Raw genomic sequence first — 23879 nt, 5'->3', positions numbered from 1 at the left:
GGCCATTTCAGGTCCCTGAGCACACCAGACTCCTGCCCCCACAGCACAGCCCCAGAGGGGGCTGGTTTCCATGGAAGTGATGGCAAGGTTGAAGGCACTGCGGAATAAATCCTGCAGGGAAGACAGGTATCAGGAGCACGTCCCAGCGATTCACCCGCTTTGCCTTAAAAGCAGAGGGGAAAATAACATTTTGGCTCTCACGCAGCTAAACACAGAGGGACATTTCAGCAGCAGCAGATGACACCAGCGTGGGACCATCCCAGGTTAAAGGACACAGGTATGACCTGTGAATGAAGTGATTTTTTTCTTATGTGAAAATAATCGCAGGTACTACACCTGCATCCGAGGTACTGGGGGGTTTAAATCACATCTCCCTGCTCCCGTCGTGTCTCTCGTGGGTCGTTCCTTGAAGACCAGAAAGGGGAACCAACCTCTGACCAGCAATGAAACCGAGGACGCAAACACCTGCCAGGCACAGCAGAAAAACCCTCTCCGGCTTTTTCTGTTACTCACAACTCGGATTCTTTCAAAAGACAAATTGTTTAATTTGGGCCTTTAATCAAGCCAAGCTTTCTGCCCTTCCTTCCTCCAGCTCTGCAAACAACGCAGGTTTTACGCTCCCTCTGAAAATGCATGAGGACACCAGCAAGGAATTTGGGTTTTCATCCAGCTCGCAAATGGAGAGGCCAAAGCTATCAAAGAATTAAGGACAGAAATTCTTCTGGAGAAAACAAGTAAAATATCCCAGTAAAATGCAAATGGCCACACAACTGCTCTCAACACCTGCAGAAACACCAGCCCAAACACCCCCAGGAAGCAGCCCGAGGCCTTACCCGATGGGGACCAGGCTACTTGTAATTAGGTTTTGTTTGTTTGCTTCTCAGAGGCAAGAACTAGCAAAAAAAAAAAAAAAAATTTAAAAAAATTAAGCACAGTTTTCAGTGAGTGCATGCAGGGTGTGCAGGTATTTGCTGTCCTGCGCGGGGTGGGAACAGGGCGCTGGGGAAGCAAGGAGCAGCAGGCTGATTTTCCACCCAAGGTGAGAAGAGCAGAGCTGGCAGCTGGCTGGTTCCAGATGTTTCTAAACTGTGATTTAATAATTGAGATATTTTCAATATAGCACAATTTTCCTTGAGGACAACCCACTGACAATTAGAGCCCTGTTACTGGCTCAGATCTGTTTGCGACTCTCTTATTCCCTGCGAACCGCCAAAACAAGAAAACCTGGATTTTTTACTTTCTTGACCACGAGCAGTTTTTTCCCAGGGGAGGTGATTGGGGAGGCAAGCGGGTGCCTGCACTTCACACACCTGGAAAGAACCAGGTAACCCCCAACATGAAACGGGAACAAATCTTGGCTGGCGAGGCCGGCGGGGCGCTTGCCCTGGGGGAGGGGCGGGGGGGGGGGGCTGGCTCGGGACAGGCAGGGGCTCCGCTCGGTGCCAGCCCACACCACCGCATATCTTCCCACCGCAACCGATCCCAATGGGCTGGGACCGAGCTTGGGATGCCTGGAGACGGGTCACAGCACCCTGCGTCAAACCCAGGGAGAACCCACAGCTCATTATTTTAAGGTATGATAGAGCAGCACCCCCCCGAGCTGCCATGCAGAGGGGAAGCGGGAGGTACGTGCCCTCGCTGGGCCGAGGAAGGGGCAGTGCTGAAAAGGGAGCAGCAGACAACAGTGATGCTCAACAGGATCTCACGTTTATTATTGAGAAGTGATTAATGGTGAAAAGAAAGGCAACGCCCATTCCTCATTGGCTTAACAAGAAACTGAAGAAACATAGTCACTACACATTTTACAATATTTCTTCTTTTTTTTTTTTGTCCAAAATTCATTTTGCTGTAAACAAAACAGGTTTTTTACTGCTGTTCTCAGCTTTCAGAAATCAAATTAACCCAGACTTAATCTGTAAATCCGTATAATGCACAAGAACAGAACATTTCTTAGGACTCCTAGTACTTGACTTTTGAGTAACAAAGGGTCAGAGAAAAATGAACCACCTTTTAAGACACAACCTCGTGGACAATTTCTGTTCAATTCTTCTTAGGCCAAAACCCCAATTTCCTTGTAGAATTCCTCCTCTTCTAGGCCAGGAGGGGGAAATTAAAAAAAAAAAAAAAAGTTACTCCACTTTCCATGGTGGATGTTACAACTCGGTGTTCCAAGTGCAAATGTCAAAACCAGGGGAAGGAGGCGCGAGGGGGTGGAAGGAAGGGAAGCAGCGGGGTTTAAAAATTAGAGGAGAAAAAAAAAGGCATACGGACTTTAAAATCCGAAAAAAACATAGTAAAAAGACAAAAAACAAAGCGTATGCTCTGAAATCACAACCAAAGCCAAAAGAAAGGGGACAGTTTTTACCTATACTCTACCTAGAAGGGATTTTTTTTGTTGTTTTTGTTTTTTTATGTCCTATGTCTTGTGAAATTCCAATACTTTTTTTTTTTTAAACTGCAAGTTTGTAAGAGTCTTTTTGAAGTCAATGAAATTAAGAAAAAAAAGTCCTAATTCTCTCCGGAATATTTTTGCTTGCTCTTTCTCTCTCTGAAAGATAATTGGGATGCAATCTCTGCTGCAGTCTCTGTGGGAGGAATAGCCTTTTACTTGACACGGCCTTGGCGTTCCTGCAAAAGAAAAAAAGATGTTGTTAGCAGAGAGCAATCTTATTCATCGCTGTCACACATCAGCATTTCAACAGGCGGATCTGCGACGGGGGCCTGTCCCACGTGAGCAGAGTCTGAGAAGAGTATTTTCCTTTGCAAAGGAGCTATTCCAACCGCATGGGCTAATGTGATGTATTTACACTGCCAAGGTCTACCAGCTCATTGTGCTTCTGCTTTCTAAGGGCTGTTCGTACCACAGCTCTGCTCTTCTTCCTCACAGCAGCATCCTTCAGCACAGTTCTGGACTCTCCCCAGGACAGACATCACCAGGCTGCTCCAGGCAGGAGGTTTAACAGCATAAAGAGGAATGGGAGAACAAAAGAAACCAACCCACACCAACCAAGGAAGAATTGGTGAAAAAAAAAAAAAAGTGAGTCTGTCACTACTGGAGTTTGCAGCTGCAGTCAGTGGGTGCTGGGAGTGGGGGAGGCAAAGCTCCCCACCCCATGGCACAGACCCTCTGCACCCACAAGGTACCTCGGCCGTCGCAAAGCAGAGCTCTGGGCTGGGGAAGGCTTGGGCAGCTTTGGGAGCAGGGCTTGGCAGCGCTGCGGGATCAGGCAGCGCTGCTTTAGGGAGAAGAAAGAGGAAGCAAGGAATGAATGCCAGGGCGTGTGGCACAGCTCTGCCTGCACCCAGCTGCTGCCGGAGCAGGGCAGCCCAGCTCCCCAGGCGCTGCGGGTGTTGCACAGACCTCGTGGCCTCACCTGAACTCCCATGTGCGCATCAAAGCAGACTGGAGCTCAAACCCAGGGACATCTGCCTGTCTGCAGGGACTGACATAGCCCACAGCTCCCAGCAGAACACCTCACCAGTAACTCTGAAACCTACCAATGGCGTCTCACCTGAAAACCAACAGGTTCACAGGGATCTCCCGCTGACTGCTGCTACCACCCCCTTGGCATTCAGCCACATCTCTCTTCCAGCACCGACGGAACGCACCATCCAGGCAAACATTTACACCAAGCTGAACAGGCAGCACAGCGCAAAATATACCCAGGCATCAAGGACTTACCCTCTCCTGTGCCACGTACCACAGGCCAGCCTCTTCTGGGCTTTGATTGGGTTTAACAGAGAAACTTTGCAAGGAGGAGGGTCTACGCTACCCCAAAGGGTTAAGAGATGCTGTCCAGCCCACATTCAAAACACCATTTCCAGATCATATACCAGCTCAAAAATAAAACCTGTCAACAGCTAAAGGGCTCTGGGCTGATGCTCCTCCTTGTCTCTTAACTGCATCTTCTCCGAGCACAGGTGTCTGAAGTCTCTTCACGAAGAGCACCCAAGGCATTTTGGCTCCAGCTCCCATGCTCAGAGGTGGAATGAGTTAATCCCCACCTAAGCCAGTCTCAGGAGGTCCATCCTGCCTCCAGAGCAGGGCAACACCTGCAGCAGATGCCTGCTGGCAGAGCAGGACAAGGTGGCTTTTCCCTTGTGTTAACATACGTCACTCAGAGAGAAGGGACACTGTTAGGGCTCCGAAACTGACACCCGGCTGTTTCAGTTCTGGATGCTTCCCTGTGAGTCTGCTGCTCTGCCCAGGGTTGTGTCCCCCAAATTTAGGGCAGCTGCAGCGCTGCCTGCCTGCTTCCCTCTGCCCCTCCTTAACCTGGTGATCAGGGGCACCTTCCCGGTGGGGGGAGCAGGCAGCCTCTGCCAGAAGCATGCGGGTTGCTCCAAGAAATAAGTCTTCTGCCACCACCGCTAAATCCAGGACGTCTCCGAGAAGCTTCAATCCCAGGCTAACAGCACTTATAGCCACCCATTCTTAGGAACCTTCCCAAAAAAGAAGGCCTTGCATCCAGCCCAAAACAACACCCCAGGCTGTGGCAGCCCCTCAGCCACATGCAGACCATGGCCCACGGAGACTCCAGCTCCAACTCCTCTGCACGAGCCGGATGGCAAAGCAAGCCCCACGCGACACCGCACAGACCGCCTTCTGGGCAGAGGGATTAGATCAAGGCACACGTTCTCCTCAAGAATATTTGCCTCACGTAAGTCAACGAAATTCTCCTCTTCTCCACTAAGTCGGCCCGAGCCCGTTGCTAAAAAGCCACCACTGCACAACAGTGAAATAAAACTACCATGGTAGAAAGCAAAGCCAGTCTTGAACACCAAGTAAAACAAGCGCTGCAGGGAAAGGCACAAATCAGAAGGAAGGTGCCAAGCCCTATTCCTTCTCTGCTGCCTGGCTCAGCAGCCAGCACGTTACGTTCAACAAGGACAGATGGCAACGTGACGCATTCCTTCAGGAAGAAGCCACAAGTGCCTGAGCTAATGCCTCCGTCTTCCCCAATGCAGACACGGGATAAGCCGGCTGCCAGGTTCAATCGCTCCCCTCTCCATCAGCGGCCAGGGCCAGTGTCCTGGGCTGGCTGCAGACAGAGGCTGAGGGTCCTGCTGAGAGTGTCACCCCATTAGCTGACCAGATGGGCCAACGATTAGTCACTCCTCCCTGCTGTGAAGGCGAAGCTGCTCCTGACATCAGTGTATGGTTAACAAGGAGCAGGAAACAGGACCGAGCCTTGGTGCAAAAGTGACACCCCCACCCCCACCCCAAAATCCCAGTGTGCCAGAACAGAAGGCGCCACACCTTCAGAAGAGGCTAGAGCAGATATCCCCATGTCCCCAAGCTAGAGAGGGGACCAAAGCGAACATCTTCAGAATAGATTATAGCCTGGTTTTTCTCAACCCAGCCTACTGTTTAAAACCTCCTGCTATTCAACCTGGAAATACTGGTGCAGAAGTACTGCTACCCTCCAGCAGCACTGCCAACAGTACCCTAAGGAGCACGCCACAGAAAACAGCAGCCTGACATCTAACCACACCTGCCACGGGCTCGAGGGGCTGACTTCATACCTACCTCAAGCTGTCCTGCCCTGCTCTCCATGAGGAGCCCAAGCCTCCGCTCCGGGAGGTGCCGAGCCAGCCAGCCAAGAGCTCTGCCTGGTCAAGCAGGTGCTGCCAAGGGCACTGCTGCCAGGGAAGGAACGGCTCTCTGCTAATTTCAACATTGCTTTTCTCTGGGAGATTCACATCCACTCGCTTGCGGTCTCCTCCTGGAAAAGGGGGTAGCCAGGATTTTTACACTGTCCCATCCACCAGCCCAACTGCAGCACATGAACACATCTTGGTCCTTGGGGTGTTATGGAGTAACAAGTGAGCACCCAAATCGTAGCAAAGCAGCAAACAGATGTACCAGAACACATAGCAAAGGTCTGCAGTGTTACAAACGTTTGTCCTTCCTGGCTCATCCTCTTCTGAAATCACAGGCCATGGGATGGTGTAACAGACAGCCCACCCAGCTAAGGGACAGCCCAGGGGAAGGCAGAGCAGTATCTGCACGCCCTCACCCCGGGGACTACATGTCGGGGCAGAGATATTCCACCAGAACGTGTTTTATTCTCTTCAGCTGCACTTTCATTAGACCTGGGCCATGTCTTATTGAGCCACGTGGGAGCAGCAGGAAAAGACACCAGCTCAGACTCATCTCCCACCTACCAAACCCCTCAGCAACCAGAGGGGCAGGAGCACCACAGCACTGAAATGACTGAAGTGCAGAGTGATACACCAGTGGCTGGGAAGATGCAGGCCAGGGCTCAATCGAGCGCTGACACCCACACATCACGGCCAGCGTGCTTCTGGGCTGGTGGTGTTCAGAGGCACCAAGCTCACACGAGGCAAACATTTCCAAGTAGGAGCCCTCTGCAATCATCCCGCTTTAAACCACTTCAGTCACATCACCGCTGTCCCCGGAGGGGGGATGCAGCAATATCACAAGCCAGGTCCTGATAATAGCGACTGAACAAGCTGGTGGAGAAGGCTGATGAAAGATTATGTTATCTAGTCACACTGTGGGGAGCCAACAACAAAAGGCTCAAGAGTTTATGCCGTGAAATGACGGCAATAGGCGGTAACACTGCACATTTCTTCAGAGCTCTTACCCTGATTAACAACCAACATTCAACCTCAATACTGCTCTGGCAAAGGTAAGGATATTATTGCCACACTACAGATAGGGAAATAGAAGACTAAAACGAAAGGGAGGGCCTTGAGAACAACCGAGAGCATGGCTCCCAGCTGGGCAGCGTACCAACTGTGGTTTATTTGGACCCAGCTGACCTGGAGCACGGCGTAGCTGCCTGCAGACATCAGGCAGGCCAGGAAGCCGTCTCAGCCTCAAACTGAGAAAGTCTTACAAGCAAGAAGTATCACTTGCCCAGTACCTGCCCACAAAGGAACTGCAGGAGATCACTTCCTTGGAGCGTGGTCTATGCTATCAGCATCATTCCCCAAAGGGCTGAGATACCCCGCAATCAAATACCAGCCTTGAGACACGCACACGCAACTCTCACCAGACACCTCGTTTGACAGCCCACGACGTTTGCTGCGACAACATGGCGTTTTGCTGCTCACACCACCACCTGTCGCACACTGGATGTGATCCTAGCAAAGCACACTGCTGGATTTCCATGCGTTTCTGTCTCCGAGGCAAACTTCTGACGTGCCTTAGAACCCAGGAGTTACAGCAGCCGGCTGCCTCAAATGTGCCCAGCGCTGCCCTCCCAGCAGGATCAGCTCAAGGCATGCACAAACGATGGACCATGCATCACTTTATAACGCTCTTCTGCTCCACAAACAGCCTCAAGTCCTAAATGATTTACAAACCAAATATGAGGTTTTCCTGTTGTCAGCATCAGAAAGCCATCAGAGTTACAGATAAAAGCTACATCCTAGTCTGTTTCATCTCGGAAAGGGGATAAAAATCAAATAATGATCTGGTTATAGTCAGACATCTTCACCTACTCCCCACTCACATAACAGAGCTCACCACCAAGAACGAAGACAGGAGATAGGCCAATAAAAGTAACTCTTGTTTTACAGATCAAAATCTAACGGAGCAAACTCAAACACCCATGGAATCCCAAAAGGGGTAAACTCACATCACTGCAAAAGTGTGAGCCAAGCAGGGATGCAACTGTGCCTGGTCAGCCCCTGCAATTCAGGCTTTGTCCCCAAAAATGCAGAAGGCAGTGGGAAGCACCAGAGTGTCCCCTACCACCACACTGAGTGTGCATGGCTGGGCAGGTAGGAAGTTCTGGCTCCCTCTCCAAACCCAAGTACACCACGGGGCTGCTACATGCTCGTCACCTCACTGTTTAGTCAGGATATGAACTCATGGAAAATAAATATGGAACAGCAAGAGGCAATTCCTCAGGTGCAGGTGTAAGCCACAATATACCTTAACACCAGGGAACGTAAATGCCACAGCAGCCACGTACTTTATGTCAGACACTGAATTACCCTGTCAGAGCACCTAGCTTGGGGCTAGGGCTGAGGAGGACCCGAAGAGTGCCAGGACTTTCCCCCTGCAGTGGGTTTTATACAAGCAAGGTGGTCCCAGCTGTCAGATACCACCAGGCATGCCACTGTTCCCTAGCACCTTGCAAGGCACCTTTAAAACTGATGCAACCAATTGCAAAGAACGTACCTCTTCTTGCTTAAACATCACATTTGATTGCAGGAGTAAAGCAGCCCAATTTCCATAAACATTTATAATTACCCTCCCATAGGGAGCCTCGTCCCACAGGGCAAAACTTGTGCAGGAAACAAGAGTGGCGTAAAAGCTGAGAACATAGATGAATATTTAGAGCAAAGAGCAACACAGAGCAGCTGGGGAGGACTCCCAGTGGCACTCCATGCGAGGACAACTTGCTGGCTTTGGAGCAGAAGCAAAATAACATCACCACAAGCCTTTTCAAGTCATTACAAAGGCAGAAAATTCTCCTTGTCTTAAACCAGGGAGTCTTTATTCTTCCCTGTCACTACAAGGGATGAGAAGCTTGCCATCTTTCTTTTTGCAGTCTGCCAACGCTTGCCCATTGGGGCACCTCAATCTCCCACCGCAGGGCAGGGCACTGACCTATCTGCCTGCACCAAAATCCTCACAAAGTGGGAAAGAACATTAATAGCATGGACAAAAGTAACAGGAATAGTTAATGTGAAAGTTTAATCAAATAGCACTGAAATACCGACAGCATTTACCAGGGGCTCACTCTGAGCTTCACATCAGAGTCTTTACCTAAACCAGATACAGTAAAGTGCTTTTTTTTTTTTTTTAAAAAAGAAGAACGGTGGTCTGTTTTTTCTCATTTAGGCTCACATGAAATGCATTTCATTACTTTGGTTACCTTAAATCACAGCTCACACAATAAGTATTAGCACCAGAAAATGACTGCCACGTGACTCTAGAAAAAGGAAGGACTTCCACTCTGATGTTTCAAAATCGTCACTGCTGTAGAGTTAGTAAAGCCTCTGCACCACCCTCTGTCACGCCACGCAAGAGCTGCATGATCTTGTGTGGAGAAAACCTGTGGAGCTTCACTAGAATTCATGGTTCCATATATTCATATGAGATCTAGATAGAGGAGTGAATAATAAAGTGACGAAGTTTACCGATGATACTAAGCTATGCAGAGTTATAAAAACAGCGGCCAACTGAAGAAGTGGAGGACTTTGTGACAAAAAGCAGCTGAACATTACAGGGAATTTGGTCTACCTGGTTTAGATAAATCAAATGACATGTGGGAAAAATCACCATCCGACCCCAAGATGACAGGCTCTGAAATGACCATTAACCATCGGGAACATGAGGCCAGGGTTACGGTCTTTAACTCCAGGAAAACATCCCTCCAACCACCCTCAAAGTCACATACCAAATCCCTGCTTTTTTCCCCCGCATCCATGTGAAACATGGAAAACATCCACCATCAAGAAAACTAAACATCACTTGGAGCCAAACACGTCACTATGCCTTTATACAAACCCAAGCAGCACCTCTACCCCCAGCAGCATGCAGCTCCGCTCCTCTCCATCCCTACGGGCACGCAGAACACCCGACAAGGGTTAGAAGAGAACAACAGGGATGAGCAAAGGGCAGAAGGGCTTCCATCTGCACAGCCACGGTGCTCTAGCTCTCAAGCCTGGAAGAGAGACAACTGTAAAAGCAGAGCAGACACAGAGAGGACACTGAAATCAACTGCTCACCACCCCTTCCAGTGCAAAAACTAGGGAGTATCACGAGGCAGACAAAGCAAACCAAAAAGACGTGTTTCCCTACATGATGTAATTAAGCTGAAGATCCTGCTGCCACAGGATCCTGAGCATGCTCAAGAAATGCATCAAATTCCTGTGGACAACAAGGGAAATCATAAGCTACTAAAGATACATCCTCTGGGTCAAAGATATTCTTGAGCCACAAATTGTGAAGTGTAAGGAAAACCTTCAGAGATGGATAAATATGTGCTTGTACTGCCCTTTCAGACATTTGTGCTTGACCATGTTATTGTTAGCCGCACATGGAGCTTTCTACCTGGAAAAAGAGCAAAGATGCTTAAGCAGGGTCTCTATTGAGTCCTGCAGACCTTGCAGCCACAAGAGACGCAACATGACACTACACAGACTTAAGGTCTGACCCGCTGCAGTTGTTCTTGTGTTTGAGGCTAAAATACTACCTCCATCCCAAATAACGCAGAAGAAATACTTCATGCTACAAGAAAAACACATCACAGTATTCCTTATTATAAAAGGATAAGAGGAGATCCATTTGCCTACTTCTGTCAACCATGAAGAGCTGAATTCATGAACTCCCTATAGCCATTTGTGTATACCCTCATTTTATTGCCACTTGAAAGGGAACACAAAGCAGTATTCACTGGAACACAGCTTCATATTTCAACTTTTTTTTTTTTGTTTCTTCCTTTAATATATCAAGAACATGGCACTCTAATCAGCTGAACCCCAAATCAGGCTGGCTTGCACCAGCCAGAAGGTTGATGAGCAGGACTTTACGATTTCTTAAGAGTTTGCAAGTGATGATGAGAAATTCTCTGAAGTCATTTTAGAGGAGATGGCATCACACTACAAACAACAGGGCTGAGAAAGCAGAGCCTTCCCTGTGTGTACAGATACACACAGGGAAGGAAACTAAAGTAGTGTGGTTTCTTTTCCCCTAAAGATTAGAAACAAAATACAAGGGTTTTTAGGTAGATTTTATCTAAGTCTTCTAAACTGGTATTACATTACAAGAAATAGCTCTGCAGTTAACCACAAAAAAAAAAAAAGCTCAGCATCATCCTTTTAATAAAAAAGTTCTAATGATATGGAACCAGAAACACAGTCTTCATTTCCGAGTCCTTGCTGAAGAACAGTTTACAAAAATCGAAGCACTTTATTATTAACTGCCCAAACGCAATATGACATGACTGATACACCAATTAAAAAGCCCCACACTGGGCGCTAGTCACTGGAAGGAGCTCCAATCAACTCTCTATCCCAGTAATCAGCCTGGATAATGACAATCCTTGTTAACGGAGACTTCCCTGGGTAACTTTGCTACAGTAAAAGCAGGGTGGCACTGTTCTAGCTTGGCAAGCATCCAGCATTTTGCACCACTAAGGAACTGGTTTATTAACGCAAAAGCATAAGATAGTACAATCACTACCAGGTACAAACAAGAGCATCCAAGAAAACCAGAGGACTCTAGTAATTGTGGCAAAAAGAATTGCACAGAATAGAACAAGAAGCTTCCCAACAAATACCTGTCACACAACACTTCAAAGGAGACAGAAAAGAAAGCCACTTCTTTCAGACAACAAACCCTTGCAGAATTACATTTTCATTAAGAACAAGTGAGGAACACTGTGCATGAAGCTATTCTTGACGTATTGCGTATATACGAGCTCACATACCAATGCACTTCAACAGTCTTCTTGGGATCCTAATCAGCTTTCGGCAACGTCCTGTGACCCACTGAACTTCTGCACCAGACAGAAAACCCAGGGAACTGCGCAGGACCAGTCCTGGTGCTTTCACTGAACAAAACTGCTGGCAAATACTTATCTTCTAAGGAAAACTACTTTTTCCTGGAGAAGTAGCTGTTAATAAAATAACTCTAACCACAACGCCTGGGTCATAGCTATTAACCTCAGCGCTGGCGATTTAGCCGGAACGCTTGGTGGGGGGGGATGGGGGGAAGCAGCCATTGCTGCTGACATCTTACACACTCCATTCTCACGCACCAAACCCTCCACCTCGTTTCTAGGGAATCTGCCACACACATGCAATTTCAACTTGGCTGCTGAAGGAAGTACAGTTGTGTTTTTTTTTTTTTTTTTTTTTAAATTTAAGACATTCATTTGAAGTCATTAGTATGTTCATAATGAATGCAATTAACATATTTATAAGAACGATCAGTTTGGAGTATTCTGCAACTTAGAGCAGAAATCACCCAGCCAATGTGAAGATAACCTGGATGGAAGGGAGCACAGAGCTTTGCTCACACTAAATGCCAACAAGTGAGTTGGGAACCAGCTCCCTAGAACAGGCCATGAAATAAGCTCCTTCTGCCTAAGGCCATACCTGTACGAGGTGCAAAACCTCCTCACCATGTCTGGCTCAGTGACTAGAGAAGAACAGCTTCAAATCCCATCACCAGTCCTCAAAAAAATGATTTTAAACAGTGCATCTCAACACATCCTCGAACCAACTTCAGCAAGTCAACTTTAAACATTGTATTTTACTGTTTTATAATATTAACAAAATGTCATATTAAAATATTATTTTAAAGACTGCTAACAAGGTGTTAACAGCGAGAGGCAGGGCTCTGAGGCAAGTGCAACAGGCTTGCCCTTCCACCACTCAACTTCCACTTCAGTTGCAGTGAAATGGCTCCCAGCTGCTCCTGTTTTAGGGATGAGGAAACAAAGTCCCCTGCCTTACAGAGGAAAACACAGATTAGAGCACCAGCCAGATCTAAAAGCCTTCCCCTCCAGTTTTCTCCTGCCTTTAAACAAAGCTAGAATGCAACCAAAAATACACGAGAATGCTGTTAAGGGCTTTGTAGTGCTGGCTTAAAAATATCTAAGCACAAAGCACTCCTTACGTCAAACAGCCAGTCCCAAACTACTAGAATAAGCAGTATGGTTTCCATTTCCTCTATTACTGAGCAAATATATGAGCATGGATACAGATGTACAGGATTTAAAAGTCCTGGAAACAAACTGAGAGAAACCATGTGCACTGCTGAACAGCAGAGGGTATCTGCAGCAAGGAAGTTCTGTCCTGGTGAGTCAGTCGATTCACTTTGCTAGGGCCAGGATGTGGAGCAGAAAAGAGCAAACAGCCTCGGGACCACGGGCTGAGAGGAACTGTACGAGGTCAAGCAGTGCTCCCTTGCTGCCACAGGTAAGCTGGCTTCGCCTGGATGTGCAGTATCCAGGAATCGAATCTTGTAGTCAGCAACACTGGCCTGCTGCATACGGTAAAGCCAAAGCAAATGCAGCACTAGCCAGGATGACTGTAACAGTGGGAGAAAAGTGCTAGCTCACCCTACAGGAAATAAGTTCTCTCCTCCCCTCGGAAGTTACAAATTAGGAAGAAATAAAGAGCTTTACAAATTGCATCAGCAAGCATTCCTTTTTTTACAGCAACTGTGAAACAGTCTGCCAGTTTCAAACAGGCTCATGTAACGCCACTTAGTTTTGCCCCTTAAATCATATCTTCTAAGGGGGGCAGGGACACTTGTCACTATTAATACTCCTTTAACCACCAGATGGCGTCACCTGAGACAAAGCAGCACATTTCTGGAAATAATAGCTCCAGTATGACAAATCACACCTTTCTGTTTCAAGGCTGGTATATACCTCAGCATGAAAAAAAAACCCCACAAAAAACCACCCCATCCTGCACAGCTCATCCTGACTCAACTGGCACTGAGGTCCCTACTCGAAGTGTCTCCTACCAACTGCAAACTTGACAACTGAGCACTCTGGTCCTGGAAGGGACAGGACTGGTTTTCATGGGATAGCCTTCCTAAAATCCCTGCAACCTGCAAGTAGCCAAGTACCCAACCCTGGGCAAGGCAACGGGAGAAAGAACAATGATAAACTTCTCTGAAGAGTTTATACATTCATTGCTTTCCCACAAAACACATGCTGTTAACCTTCTGCATGCAAGCAGATCACAATCTAAGATCTTTACACTGAGGTCTGCAAGGTTCCTAGAAATACAAGTGTACTGCTATGGGCTAGAGGTGGTGGTTGTTCTTGTTTGGGGTTGGTTTTTTTTTTTTTCCCAAAGATAAAACAGCTCTTACAGAAGTTGGTGACATGCTCTACCATAAAAGCAGCTGTTACAGGTTTCAGGAAGTCCTCAGCTACTCCAGGTAGGATCACACCGGAGTCAGCTTCATCATTTTGGGTCAGGAGAACATCCAAACCTTTTAAAAAGCTGGATTAGTAGAGCAAAGCAAGCCACTTGAGAGAAATGGAGATTAGCCTCTGAGGACAAGATGGGCACAGGCAACAGAAAAGGACAAATAAGAGCATGATTTCAAGTGTTTTCAACACTGACTTGTCTACCTTCCTACGCCGGCCAAGGAGAACAGCACAAATACCAAGCACAGCATTTTTCATATGATTTCCTGGAACTATTTTAGGGAATTCTGAAGAAGTGACTCTAACAGTGAGAAGTATAAAAGATTATTCAAGAGTTTCCAGACTTTCACAAGAGCTTGTCCATCTGCTCGGGTAGCGAGCAGGAATCAAACTGCAAATCAGACAAAGGTTTAGGCAAGTTGAAGCCAAGTGAAACAATTGCAGCTTGCTAAAAGTTCAAAACAAGCCAAACCTTGAGACATTTAAGCTTGAAGGAACAGGAATGCAGAACATTAACATATTGCTGCCATCCAAAGACTGGTAGCAGAGACAAAGAGCTGGTAGCAATGGGATTTCCCCAACACAAAAGCAGCTTGACAGACCGCAGGCAGGGTGCTGCGCCACAGCAGCATTTTAACTTTCCAGCGCCTCAGCTCTGTTTTCTGATATATTTTTTAATCCAGGTGATTACCTGACGCTTCAAGGCAGACATAGCATGGCTTGGGCTTTTTTTCCCCACCCACAGTGCCAGGGTAACCATCAGCATTCACTCCAGGAAAAAAACCAACCCAAACACAAAACCCTCCTTGAGCAAAACCAACTGCTTCTCAATGAAACCATGAAAAAGCAGTTAAGAGAAACCTCAACCATCTTCAAGGCTGCGTCAGGGAGCAATTGAGGAGGTCAAACTGTTGCTGTAAGACCAAGTCACTTCCTCCGTGCCGGATGTTACAGGGCAGGGGCCCTGAGCATGCAACAGAGTGAGTAAATGGTAAAAAGCAAACACCAACTGTTTTGTATCTACAAGACTCCCTCCTTGACTATGAATTCCAGAGAGATATGACTAAGTTCCCTTTCAAAGAACAAGTTTTCCTAATCAACCACTTCTGCGCTGGATTGCCACACCAAATCAACTCAAACATCATTTAGAAAGGAGATGCTGGCACACTTGGCATCTATCAGCTACCATTTCTGCTTCTGACCCTCAAGCACTAGCATGTCTCTCAAGAGAAACTGAAGAAAGGAGAGGAGACCTCAAAATGCAATTGGAAAGATGAATAGAGACAGTTTACAGTTTTAAGAAAACTGCTAAGCCATTTTTAGTATTGTACTGATCTTCTGACATTACAAACAACTCACAAACACAGCAGCTTTCCTGCAGAAGAGACTATCAGTTCGTCCACTTTTCCCTCAGCATTTCCCCGCTCTGTTGCTCTTCCTTCTGCTTGCTGCCTGCTTGTATTTAGCCAGTATTACCTCTCCACATCCTCCATCCATCCCTCGCCCAGCAGCAACATTCCCCCGCTCCCTTGCCTCCTCCCACTGTGCCAAGGTCTGCCCCTCTCACAGTGCAAACTGTTCCTCCTTCAAGTCAGATCTGAGGCATACGCGAAGTCCTGCACACTTCCGAAGATGTCCTGCACAGACCAGGTTTCTGATTACATTCAAAACCTCAGTTAGTAAAAGAGAAATCACCACTTCAGTACAGCTGGATACCAAATGGAACAATTTTAGGATGTGAAGTCACGCAAAATATTCAGGCTTTCACAAAAATCAAGTTTACACCTCCACACCTTGCAATGTATTCCTCCCTTACAGATTTTCTTCAAGCGCTCTAAGTGCTACAGTATCAGATGCAAAACGCGACCACCTTTGCGTATGGGTGATGCTATTTATACAGATAATGCTCCAAGTAAAAGATATTAAAAAAATTCACTGTCATTGTGAGCACTTGCAGCTCCCAATTCTGTTCTTCAACCCTTGGGTGGAAAATTCCCCATTGCCGAAGCTAAAGGGATCATCAGAAAATTGGCAAACTACCAGAAAGCTGTGCTGATGCTAATTTGTAACTACTGTTTTGGTAAAATCCCAGCAAGACCCCTATTGTGGGGAAGGTCAGCCACAGGTGACTAACACAGCTGTACCCAAGTATGATTCGAGGCCCACTGGTCACTGAATTTCGGGCAGAATTGTCAATTAGCAATCCTCCCATAACGAATCAATGATGACAGCAGGCTTCGAGCAGCCAGAGCCATGCAGCAACCCAGCGCAGCTGCGGGCAGGTGGCAAGCATGGCTCACGTGCCATGCTCCCGGGCAGCGCCCATGCAAGCAGCCCACCAGATTCACGTACAACCAAGCTCACTGTGAGGAGGAACGGAACGATCTGCCCCGTGCCCACCGGAGAGGGGACAAGCACTCATGGACTTAAATTGCAGTGAGGGAGATTTAGGTTGGGCATTAGACAAAGCCTTCTAACAGGAAGGATAATTAAGTGTAGGAATAGATTGCCTGGGGAGGGACAGGAACTGCTGTTCCTGGAGGTTTTACAAGTGGTGGGAAACATCTGTCACGCTGACCCCACTTTGGGTAGGGGGTGGATTAGGCGGCCGTTCAAAGACCCAGCTCTGTTTCCTAACAGCCCTTCAAACCCCCCACTGTTCTCCTCCTCTAAACTATTCTGATCTAGGAGCTGACAATAGCACAGAAATAAATTTTGTTTAGAACACATGCTCAGGGAAGGCTGAGATTTAGAGCAACCGAAGGGCGGTCGACTGCAGGCAGGGCCTGGACAAGCCTGCTCACACTGCTCCGCCAGGGTGCTGGCACGCATTTCCACCCCAAACAGGAGCTGCCACTTGGGTAGCGGGTTCCATGTGTGAGCACGCAGCTAGCCAAAAGGCCAACTGATGCCCACCAAGCTTGCTCAGAAGCCCATGTCTTCACACCCTGGATTTAGTACAGCGTAAGGCAGCCCTCTTCCATCTCCTGCCCCGCAGGACTTCACCAAGACAGACAAACAAGTTACCTTTTTAACATTTTCTTCCTCCTCTTGGCGTTTCTCATAGTGTGAGAAGTCATCAAAGATGGAGGTGGTGTGCTTGTAGGTGGCAATGATTTTCAACACCTGCTTAGCCTTTTCCAGAGGCACCTCCTGAGTGTCCCTGGAGTTGGTCACTGGTTTATTCTCGTTGTTCTCTAGGCGGATGTGCCGCAGCTGGCTGTTGGGAACGTCCTTCACAAAAATCCACCTGACATCAAAACGTCCCTTCCACTTGTCCTGGGACCACACACCCGCACACGTGTTATAGTCCACAGCAGATTTCATTTCTGCTACTCCGCAGAAGTGACCGCTACCGTTGACACTGAACAGTAAGTAAACAGGGCCCTTCCCATTCATGGAGCGATAGGCGGCATCCAGTCTCTTGTTGCCGTGCTCTGTACTGCACCAGATGTTATATTTAATGGAACGGTGGATATCGTCCTCAGAGTAACTCTTAATGATGAAAACCCGGCCATGTTTTGGGTTCCAGTCAAAATCCTTGGGGTTGTAGTTGTTGATGGATCTCAACTTCTCCAAGACTGGGTGCGGCTCGGAAGGAACAGAACCAGAACTGGCCTGAGACTGTCCCACTCCATTACCGTCCACTCCGTTTTGACCAAACCCGTTGCCACGATTACGGGGGGCAACCCAGCGAGTGGGCTGGGCCGTCTGCTGCGGCACAGGCAGCTGGGCTGGCTGCGGCGGCGGCAGCGGCTGGGGCTGCTGCCCGCTTGAAGGCTGTGCCACCGGTGGGCTGTTATTGATCTGCTGACCCACAGGCTGGGGGGACCCCTGGGCTGGCTGCTGACCAATATTCTGAACTAAGGCTTGTGACGGGGCTTTTGCCACCGGCCCTTTGTTATCCCAAGTTCCAATATCCATGTTATGTTTTATTGGAGGCGGTGGAAGACTCGACCCTGCAATGCCATTCTTGGTCTTCAGCTTGGGCTGCTGCTTAGCCGGTTTGCTAGCAATGTCAGCCCAGGAGGTCGGCTTGGGAGGAGCGATAGTAGCTGGAGGCAAACTGTTAGATGCCACGATATTACTGGTAATGGATCCGCTACCGACAGCGGAACCGACGACTTTTGGGACGCTGCTCGCAACATCTGTGCTGCCCAGCTTCAGAGCTGCCATCCCTTGGTCGATGGTGTTCATGCCAGGAGCTTTGTTCAGCGTCTCGTTAGCAAAGGCAGACTGCCCATCGATCATGGCTCCACCCAGCGAGCTAGGGGCATAGGCGTAATTGCTACTATAGCCAGAGCTTTGAGTGGATTGTCCCTGAGAACTGTTATTCCCCCAAGCCGAAAAGTCAATCCCACTTGGAAAGAAGTTAAAGCCGTGCTGCCCAAGAAATGGAGTGCTGCCAAGGGCCCCCGGCTGCCCAAACATCGCGTCTGGGAGAAAGTGAGGCTCCCCGTTGCTCAGCTGTCCGTAAGAGGTTAGGTAGGGCATGGGTGGGTCACCCCCCGTAGACCAGGCAGCTTCGCCTAAGGAGTAGGAGAATCCAATGGAGGGACTGTAGTAGTTTGGTAAGTAGGAATCGGACATTGCAGTGTATGCATTATTCTGAAAAAAAAAAACAAGAAATAAGCACTGAATAGTTAGAATGAGCTGAACAAATTTCAAGGGACCAGGAATAAAAAGCCATCTTAAGACTTCCCGTGCCCCACCCCTCCCTACCTTAGGGCTGGGCAGATAAACAGGCCTGGCCTTGAAATACTGCCTTTGTTAGGAGTGCTCTAAAAACTGTTCCGTTGCCAGAACGGTGAAACACAAAGGCTTACTTAGCAAGCTTCCCATGCTGAGATGGGAACGCATTGTGATCGTGATGCGGGACTGGACAGCAGATTGCCCTAGAGCTCCTGCTCAGGCTATAAAAACAGTATCTTATCTAGCATCCAAATATTATCATCATCTTTTTGTAGCTACTACCAACGAGGGCTTTTCTTGTCTGTATAACGTACTCGTCAACCCTTATCCTGCTGCTTGAGGGAGAGTTTGCGTGAAGGATGCAGAGGGAAGTGGAATATGGAGAAAAAAAGACCCAGTGGAAGTACACTGCCAAAATCATGAGTGTTCCTAATTGCCTTCCTTAAACTTATTACCCATGAGAACAGCTTTATCCCCACAATTTAAAGTTTCAGAGCTCATAATATTCCAAGAACTTGCAATTAAACAGGGATTTAAAGCCTACTCCTCAAAACACAAACTGCTCCAGTGCTGCGGGCACATACGAAAAAAAAAATACCTGAAAACGGGGAGTAATCAATTAGGTTTCAATAGGAACCTTTCATAGCATGGTGACAGCAGCTGCACAAGGAACCAGGCTTCAGATTCAGAGAGGAGAAAAACAAAAAGCCACTCCATGCCTTCGTCTCCCTTTTAACATCCAAGCAGCCTTTAGGTTACAAAACCAAATGCCTCATTTTACAATTAGGGAACTCTCAGACATCACCAAGATTTGCTTACATGAAAAAGTCTGTCATTTTTCATTCAAACCAATGTCCCCTCCGGGGAGCAGTTAAAGCCACACTAATGGACATTATCATCCAGTAATTTGAACCTGTGTGCAGACAGCCTCACGCTACACAGCCGCTTACATGTCAGCCCGATGCAGATGAGATGAAAGTCAGGTTCAGTTCCCATTTAAAAGCTTGGCTTGCAGCAGGCTCTACTACAATGTTTTGTTGAATCATGTTTTCACGTGCCACCTGCAGCTCCCAAAGGACTTCATGCCATACTGAAATCTACGGAGGCTCTAAAGATGGCTCTGGCACCCTCCAGAAATAGTTGGGTTTGCCACTCCACCTTCCACTGACAGCAACAGTCTGGGGCTAATCCAGCCCCAACTTTACAAAAATTAATAGGAATTATTTAACATAATGTCTTCAGAGACAAGGTTTGTTTTGTTGTATAAAATACCAAAAAGCTTTCTGTGGTATTTCATGGTGTGAATGCACAAAAACGCAGAGACACTCTCTGTTTTCCCAAAGGGATCTCAAGAGCAAATTAGTAACAGAACTCTTACCCAGGATACAGTTTTGCTAACTGAGGAACTCAGACCTGCTAAACCCACACCAACGAACAGTCTTCAGGGCTCAATCTTCCAAGAGCACAAATACTGACACTAATTTGTAAGGCAAATGAAGGAACTTAAAAAATAAATTATTATTTTGAACCAGCAAAGTCTCTTCAAAAGATAACACCTTCATTTATAGGAGTGACAATGTAGACTCCTGGAAATTGCCTTTAACTGAACATAAACATGCTGACCCACCCCTAAAACCTGAGCCCAGCAGGCAGAGCAGACGTTTTCTCTCCGCAGGCTTCTCCCTCAAAGCACATGGAACACATCACTCTCAGATTAAAACCTGTCCCCTTGTCCCCTCAAAATATTTTATTACCTGCCATTACATGTTTAACTTCATGAGACATTTTAACGCAGCCTGTATTAAACTCTTACCTGTGAAGTATTCACCACCCACACTCACGTAGTAAGAGAGCACAGGAGCTGAACAACAGTTGAGCACTGCCAGCTCAAAGCAGATTCAAAACAGGCTTGCTCCTGTTCCCTACCTGAATGTCTAGAACTACACTTTGCTACCAAGCACCCCACCTCGCACTGCTACCCTGCACTCGCACAACCGACACAGTTACTGATTAGCATGCAAATAAAATGTCACCAGCTTTTAATTCTCTGCAATGGCCAAGAATTTTTGTACAGTTATTTCCTCAAATTCACAATTCCTCTTCACCTCAGACTAGAACCAGGGTTTAAGCTTACTGTTGCTGTTAAGCTTGGTTTTTAAACTGCTGAAGAATGACTTACTGTGTATCTGAGCTTTAAAATACACAGTAACCTAATTTACTAGGCTGACAAGCTACTAAAAGTTGCACCTGAAACAGCAAGCTCCTGAATGAAGAGCCATGAAACTCTACAACATGGTTACCTCATGCTTGTGTGGAGAGTTCAAAAAGCAATTTCAGAAAGCACTGGCGTTACTCATCTAATTTACTTTTCAGAGCCATATCTGTAACTCCCTTTCCCACCTTCAGAAAAAAGGTGCACGCTTCGACACCTTTGTGGTTTTGAGCCTGGCTGGTTGGCTCAGCAGAACCACAGCCCTCTCCAGACTGAACCCCAGGGTTTTGTTTTCTATTCTATCAAGTGTCAAAACACGGATGAGAGATGACATGCGACACAACATGGTGAGAAAGTGGTATACAAGTTGCCCTAAAGTTCCATTCAAAGTTAACATGGCTGTTTCACCTCACTCCTGCTGAATTTCTAGAGCAACAGCTCTGCTCTGCCTCCTGGGGCATGCTCCAATCACTTCCTTATTTTTAAAACCTATTTTTACCAGTATGACAAGCAAAAAGAAACTAAATATTCAGAAGTTCTTCATCAAACACACAAAATAGGGTAAAATATCATGTTGCTTCTAACATTACAGCAACCTTCGTTCTCTTTAGATTTAAATAAAGCTACACTTTGCAGGAAATACATCTACATTCACAAGGAAGCTGGAATTTGGCGATGTTAATTTCTGGGATAGAAAAAACTCACCATTAGTTGATAGCTACGAGGAAAGTACCCAGTTTTATTCAAGACTTGAGAAAGTAATCACACTCTCTTGCCCTATGCAGGTGGCATTTAGGCTTGAAACTTTTTAGGGAGCTGAATGCAGCAAGTTATCTTAATGGACAGACTGAATTCTGAAGATTATGAACATCTGACAGGACCTTAAAGAATATCTAATCTCAAATCTTCAGCACAAACTAGGAAAACACCCAAAGATTTTCAACAAGAAACTGAGACAGAAACCTGTTCCTGTGTTCCAATAAAACATGCATCACCGTTCTATGAAAAAAAATAATACGTTGACTAGTAAAAATGATCAAAAAATACAGATAGGGAAAACCAGAACAGCTTATTTTTACTAATCACAACTGGAGAGGAAAGAGATGCTGAGAATGAACTAACTGCTCCAGTGCCACTACAGATGTTTATCTAGAATGCTAACTTGTACCACCTAATCAGCTGAACTCCATCTGTTACAGTGTCACTCTCCTACTGCTCATTAAGAAAAAACAAAGAAAAAAACCAGCTACCAGTGGAGCTAATCGTAAATAGAGTTAAGAGGAAAAGTAGCTGGAAGACTGGCTTTCAGCAGCTGATCGCAAGCTCTCCAGCTCAACTTCTAACTGAAGCTCTCAAGAAGTCTTAACAGCCTTTAGCACATGTGTGTTCTGTAGGTCTTTTTGACGAAAAATACAGAAAACCCCATGAGACACATTTTCAGTTCACGCGGTAGAGAGAGAAGAACACTGATGGTATCCTCCAAAAGCCCTCGGCACGTAACTGCATTGTGCGAGGCAATTTCACCACTCAACGTAGTGCATCTCCTCGGACAGTGTAAAGAACCAGAAACCAGCAAGGAAACAAGGTCATAACACTAAAAATGAAACAGCAGAAACTGCAACTTCGAGACAGTTACATTGACAAAAAGAGCTGAACATCAACTGTCAGAAGTCCTTACACCCCTGAGAAGTTTTAAAAACCTTTATACCTCCCCCCACCTCAACCTAATAGCATTCAGTGTTTTCTGCCTGGAAAAAAGCATGTATAAAATGGCAAGGAAGCTGGCAAACACCAAAACGCAAGCAGTGGAGATGGGGAAACACAAGGATGCCACAGCTGCCTTCACTAGAGAGCAGCGTGAAGCCACCGGGCTCCTGGTGCTTCCTACCCGTTAGCAGGTACGCCTACTCACCGGCCGAGCCTGGGGACTCAAGTAGGGCTCAAAGTCATCATCGTTTAACCCATCCTTTTGATGCACAGATCCGTTTTGCACTGAGGAAGAGATGCGGCACGTTAGAAAGAACCCTGCCGATAAACTCGAACATTTTGCCAGCTTATTTACGAGACAAACCTCATAACTAGCTCCCCCTCGTTCTAATACACCACACGTAGCCCAGCGGGTAGCGGAAAGCCACTCCACCGCTGCACAAACACCCTGAACACAAACTTTCCGCAGCCCCGGACACGGCGACGGGCGTCCCAGCCCAGGGTTTGTTTTCCTGGCAGCCACGCCGCTGCGGGAAGGCGCGGGGAGGCGAGGCCATGCCCCGCCGACTGCGGGGGGATCCTCCCCGTGCCTCCCCCGCGGGCACGCTCCCCAAAGGCGCAGCTTCCCGCGGGCCCCCCCGCCGCCCCCGGGCCCCCCCGCCGCCCCCGGGCTCTCACCTTTGTTGCCTTGGCCCTTGGGTCTCTGGCGCGGCGGCGCGGCGTGGAAAGAGAGAGGGAGAGCGGTGAGTCAGGGGGGCGAGGCGGCCCCCGGCGGGCTGGGGGCCCGGCCGCGCCGCAGCACAATGGAGGCGCGGCCCTGCGGGCGGGGAGGCGGGGGGGAGGCCGCCGCCGCCCGGCCCGGCCCGCGCCCCCGCCACTAGGCCCTGAGCCGCGGCCTCACCTAGCGGACCAGGCCCGGCGCGGCGAGGGGGAAGGCCGGGCGGTGGCGGCGGGGTTCCTACCTGCTCCAGGAGGCTGCTGGCCGACATGGCTCCGCGGCGGGGCTGCTGGCGGGGCGGGGTGGGGCGGGGCGGGGCGGCGGGCGGCGGCGGCTTTGTCCGGGCGCGGGCGCGGCGCGGCTGCCTGGCGGACTCCGACTCGCCCGCGGCGGCTGCCTGGCTGGGGCGACGCTCTAGCCACCCCCTCGCCTCTCCTTCCGGCCCGCGTCTATGGCCCAGGCCCGCCGCCTCGCGCCCACACGCGCTCCCCGGGCGTCACGCGGCACCGCGCGCGCGCCCCGCGCTCCCAGGCACAATGGCGGGAGGGGGGGGAGGGGGGGGCGCGGAGCGCAGTGCATGCCGGGCCGGTGGAGGACCGGCGGGATCGGCGCCGCCGCTCGGCCGGGCGTGTGTGTGCGGGGCCGCTCTTAAAGGGCCAGGCGCGCC

The 23879-nt window shown here is 48.3% G+C and overlaps 1 protein-coding gene across 2 annotated transcripts; it reads right to left on the bottom strand.

Moving 5' to 3' along the window:
• Window positions 1-1685: 1685 nt before the first annotated feature.
• Window positions 1686-23773, bottom strand: YTHDF2 (YTH N6-methyladenosine RNA binding protein F2). Of its 2 annotated transcripts, none has more exons than XM_055705340.1 (5): window positions 23457-23770; window positions 23173-23197; window positions 22700-22779; window positions 16911-18491; window positions 1686-2628 (listed from the first exon to the last, which is right to left on the bottom strand). In XM_055705340.1, the coding sequence occupies exons 1-5, from the start codon at window positions 23481-23483 to the stop codon at window positions 2605-2607; spliced, it is 1737 nt and encodes a 578-aa protein (XP_055561315.1). In that variant the 5' UTR covers window positions 23484-23770; the 3' UTR covers window positions 1686-2604. The 2 variants fall into 2 exon arrangements, with proteins under 2 accessions (XP_055561315.1, XP_055561316.1); XM_055705341.1 differs by lacking the exon at window positions 1686-2628 and adding an exon at window positions 8802-12523 and having other exon boundaries at window positions 23457-23773.
• Window positions 23774-23879: the final 106 nt, after the last annotated feature.

Source organism: Falco cherrug, chromosome 3 (assembly GCF_023634085.1).
Source record: "Falco cherrug isolate bFalChe1 chromosome 3, bFalChe1.pri, whole genome shotgun sequence".
NCBI lineage: Eukaryota > Metazoa > Chordata > Aves > Falconiformes > Falconidae > Falco > Falco cherrug.
This window is presented reverse-complemented; position numbering and strand designations above follow the sequence as displayed.

Bases quoted from the DNA above. Each gene is read 5' to 3' on its own strand.
- YTHDF2 (XM_055705341.1), bottom strand. From the start codon at position 23,483: ATGTCGGCCAGCAGCCTCCTGGAGCAG. The intron at 22,780-23,172 runs GTGAGAGCCCGG...TCTCTTCCTCAG, and splicing joins CAAGGGCCAAGGCAACAAAG to TGCAAAACGGATCTGTGCAT. The intron at 18,492-22,699 runs GTGAGTAGGCGT...TTTTTTTTTCAG, and splicing joins TGAGTCCCCAGGCTCGGCCG to AATAATGCATACACTGCAAT.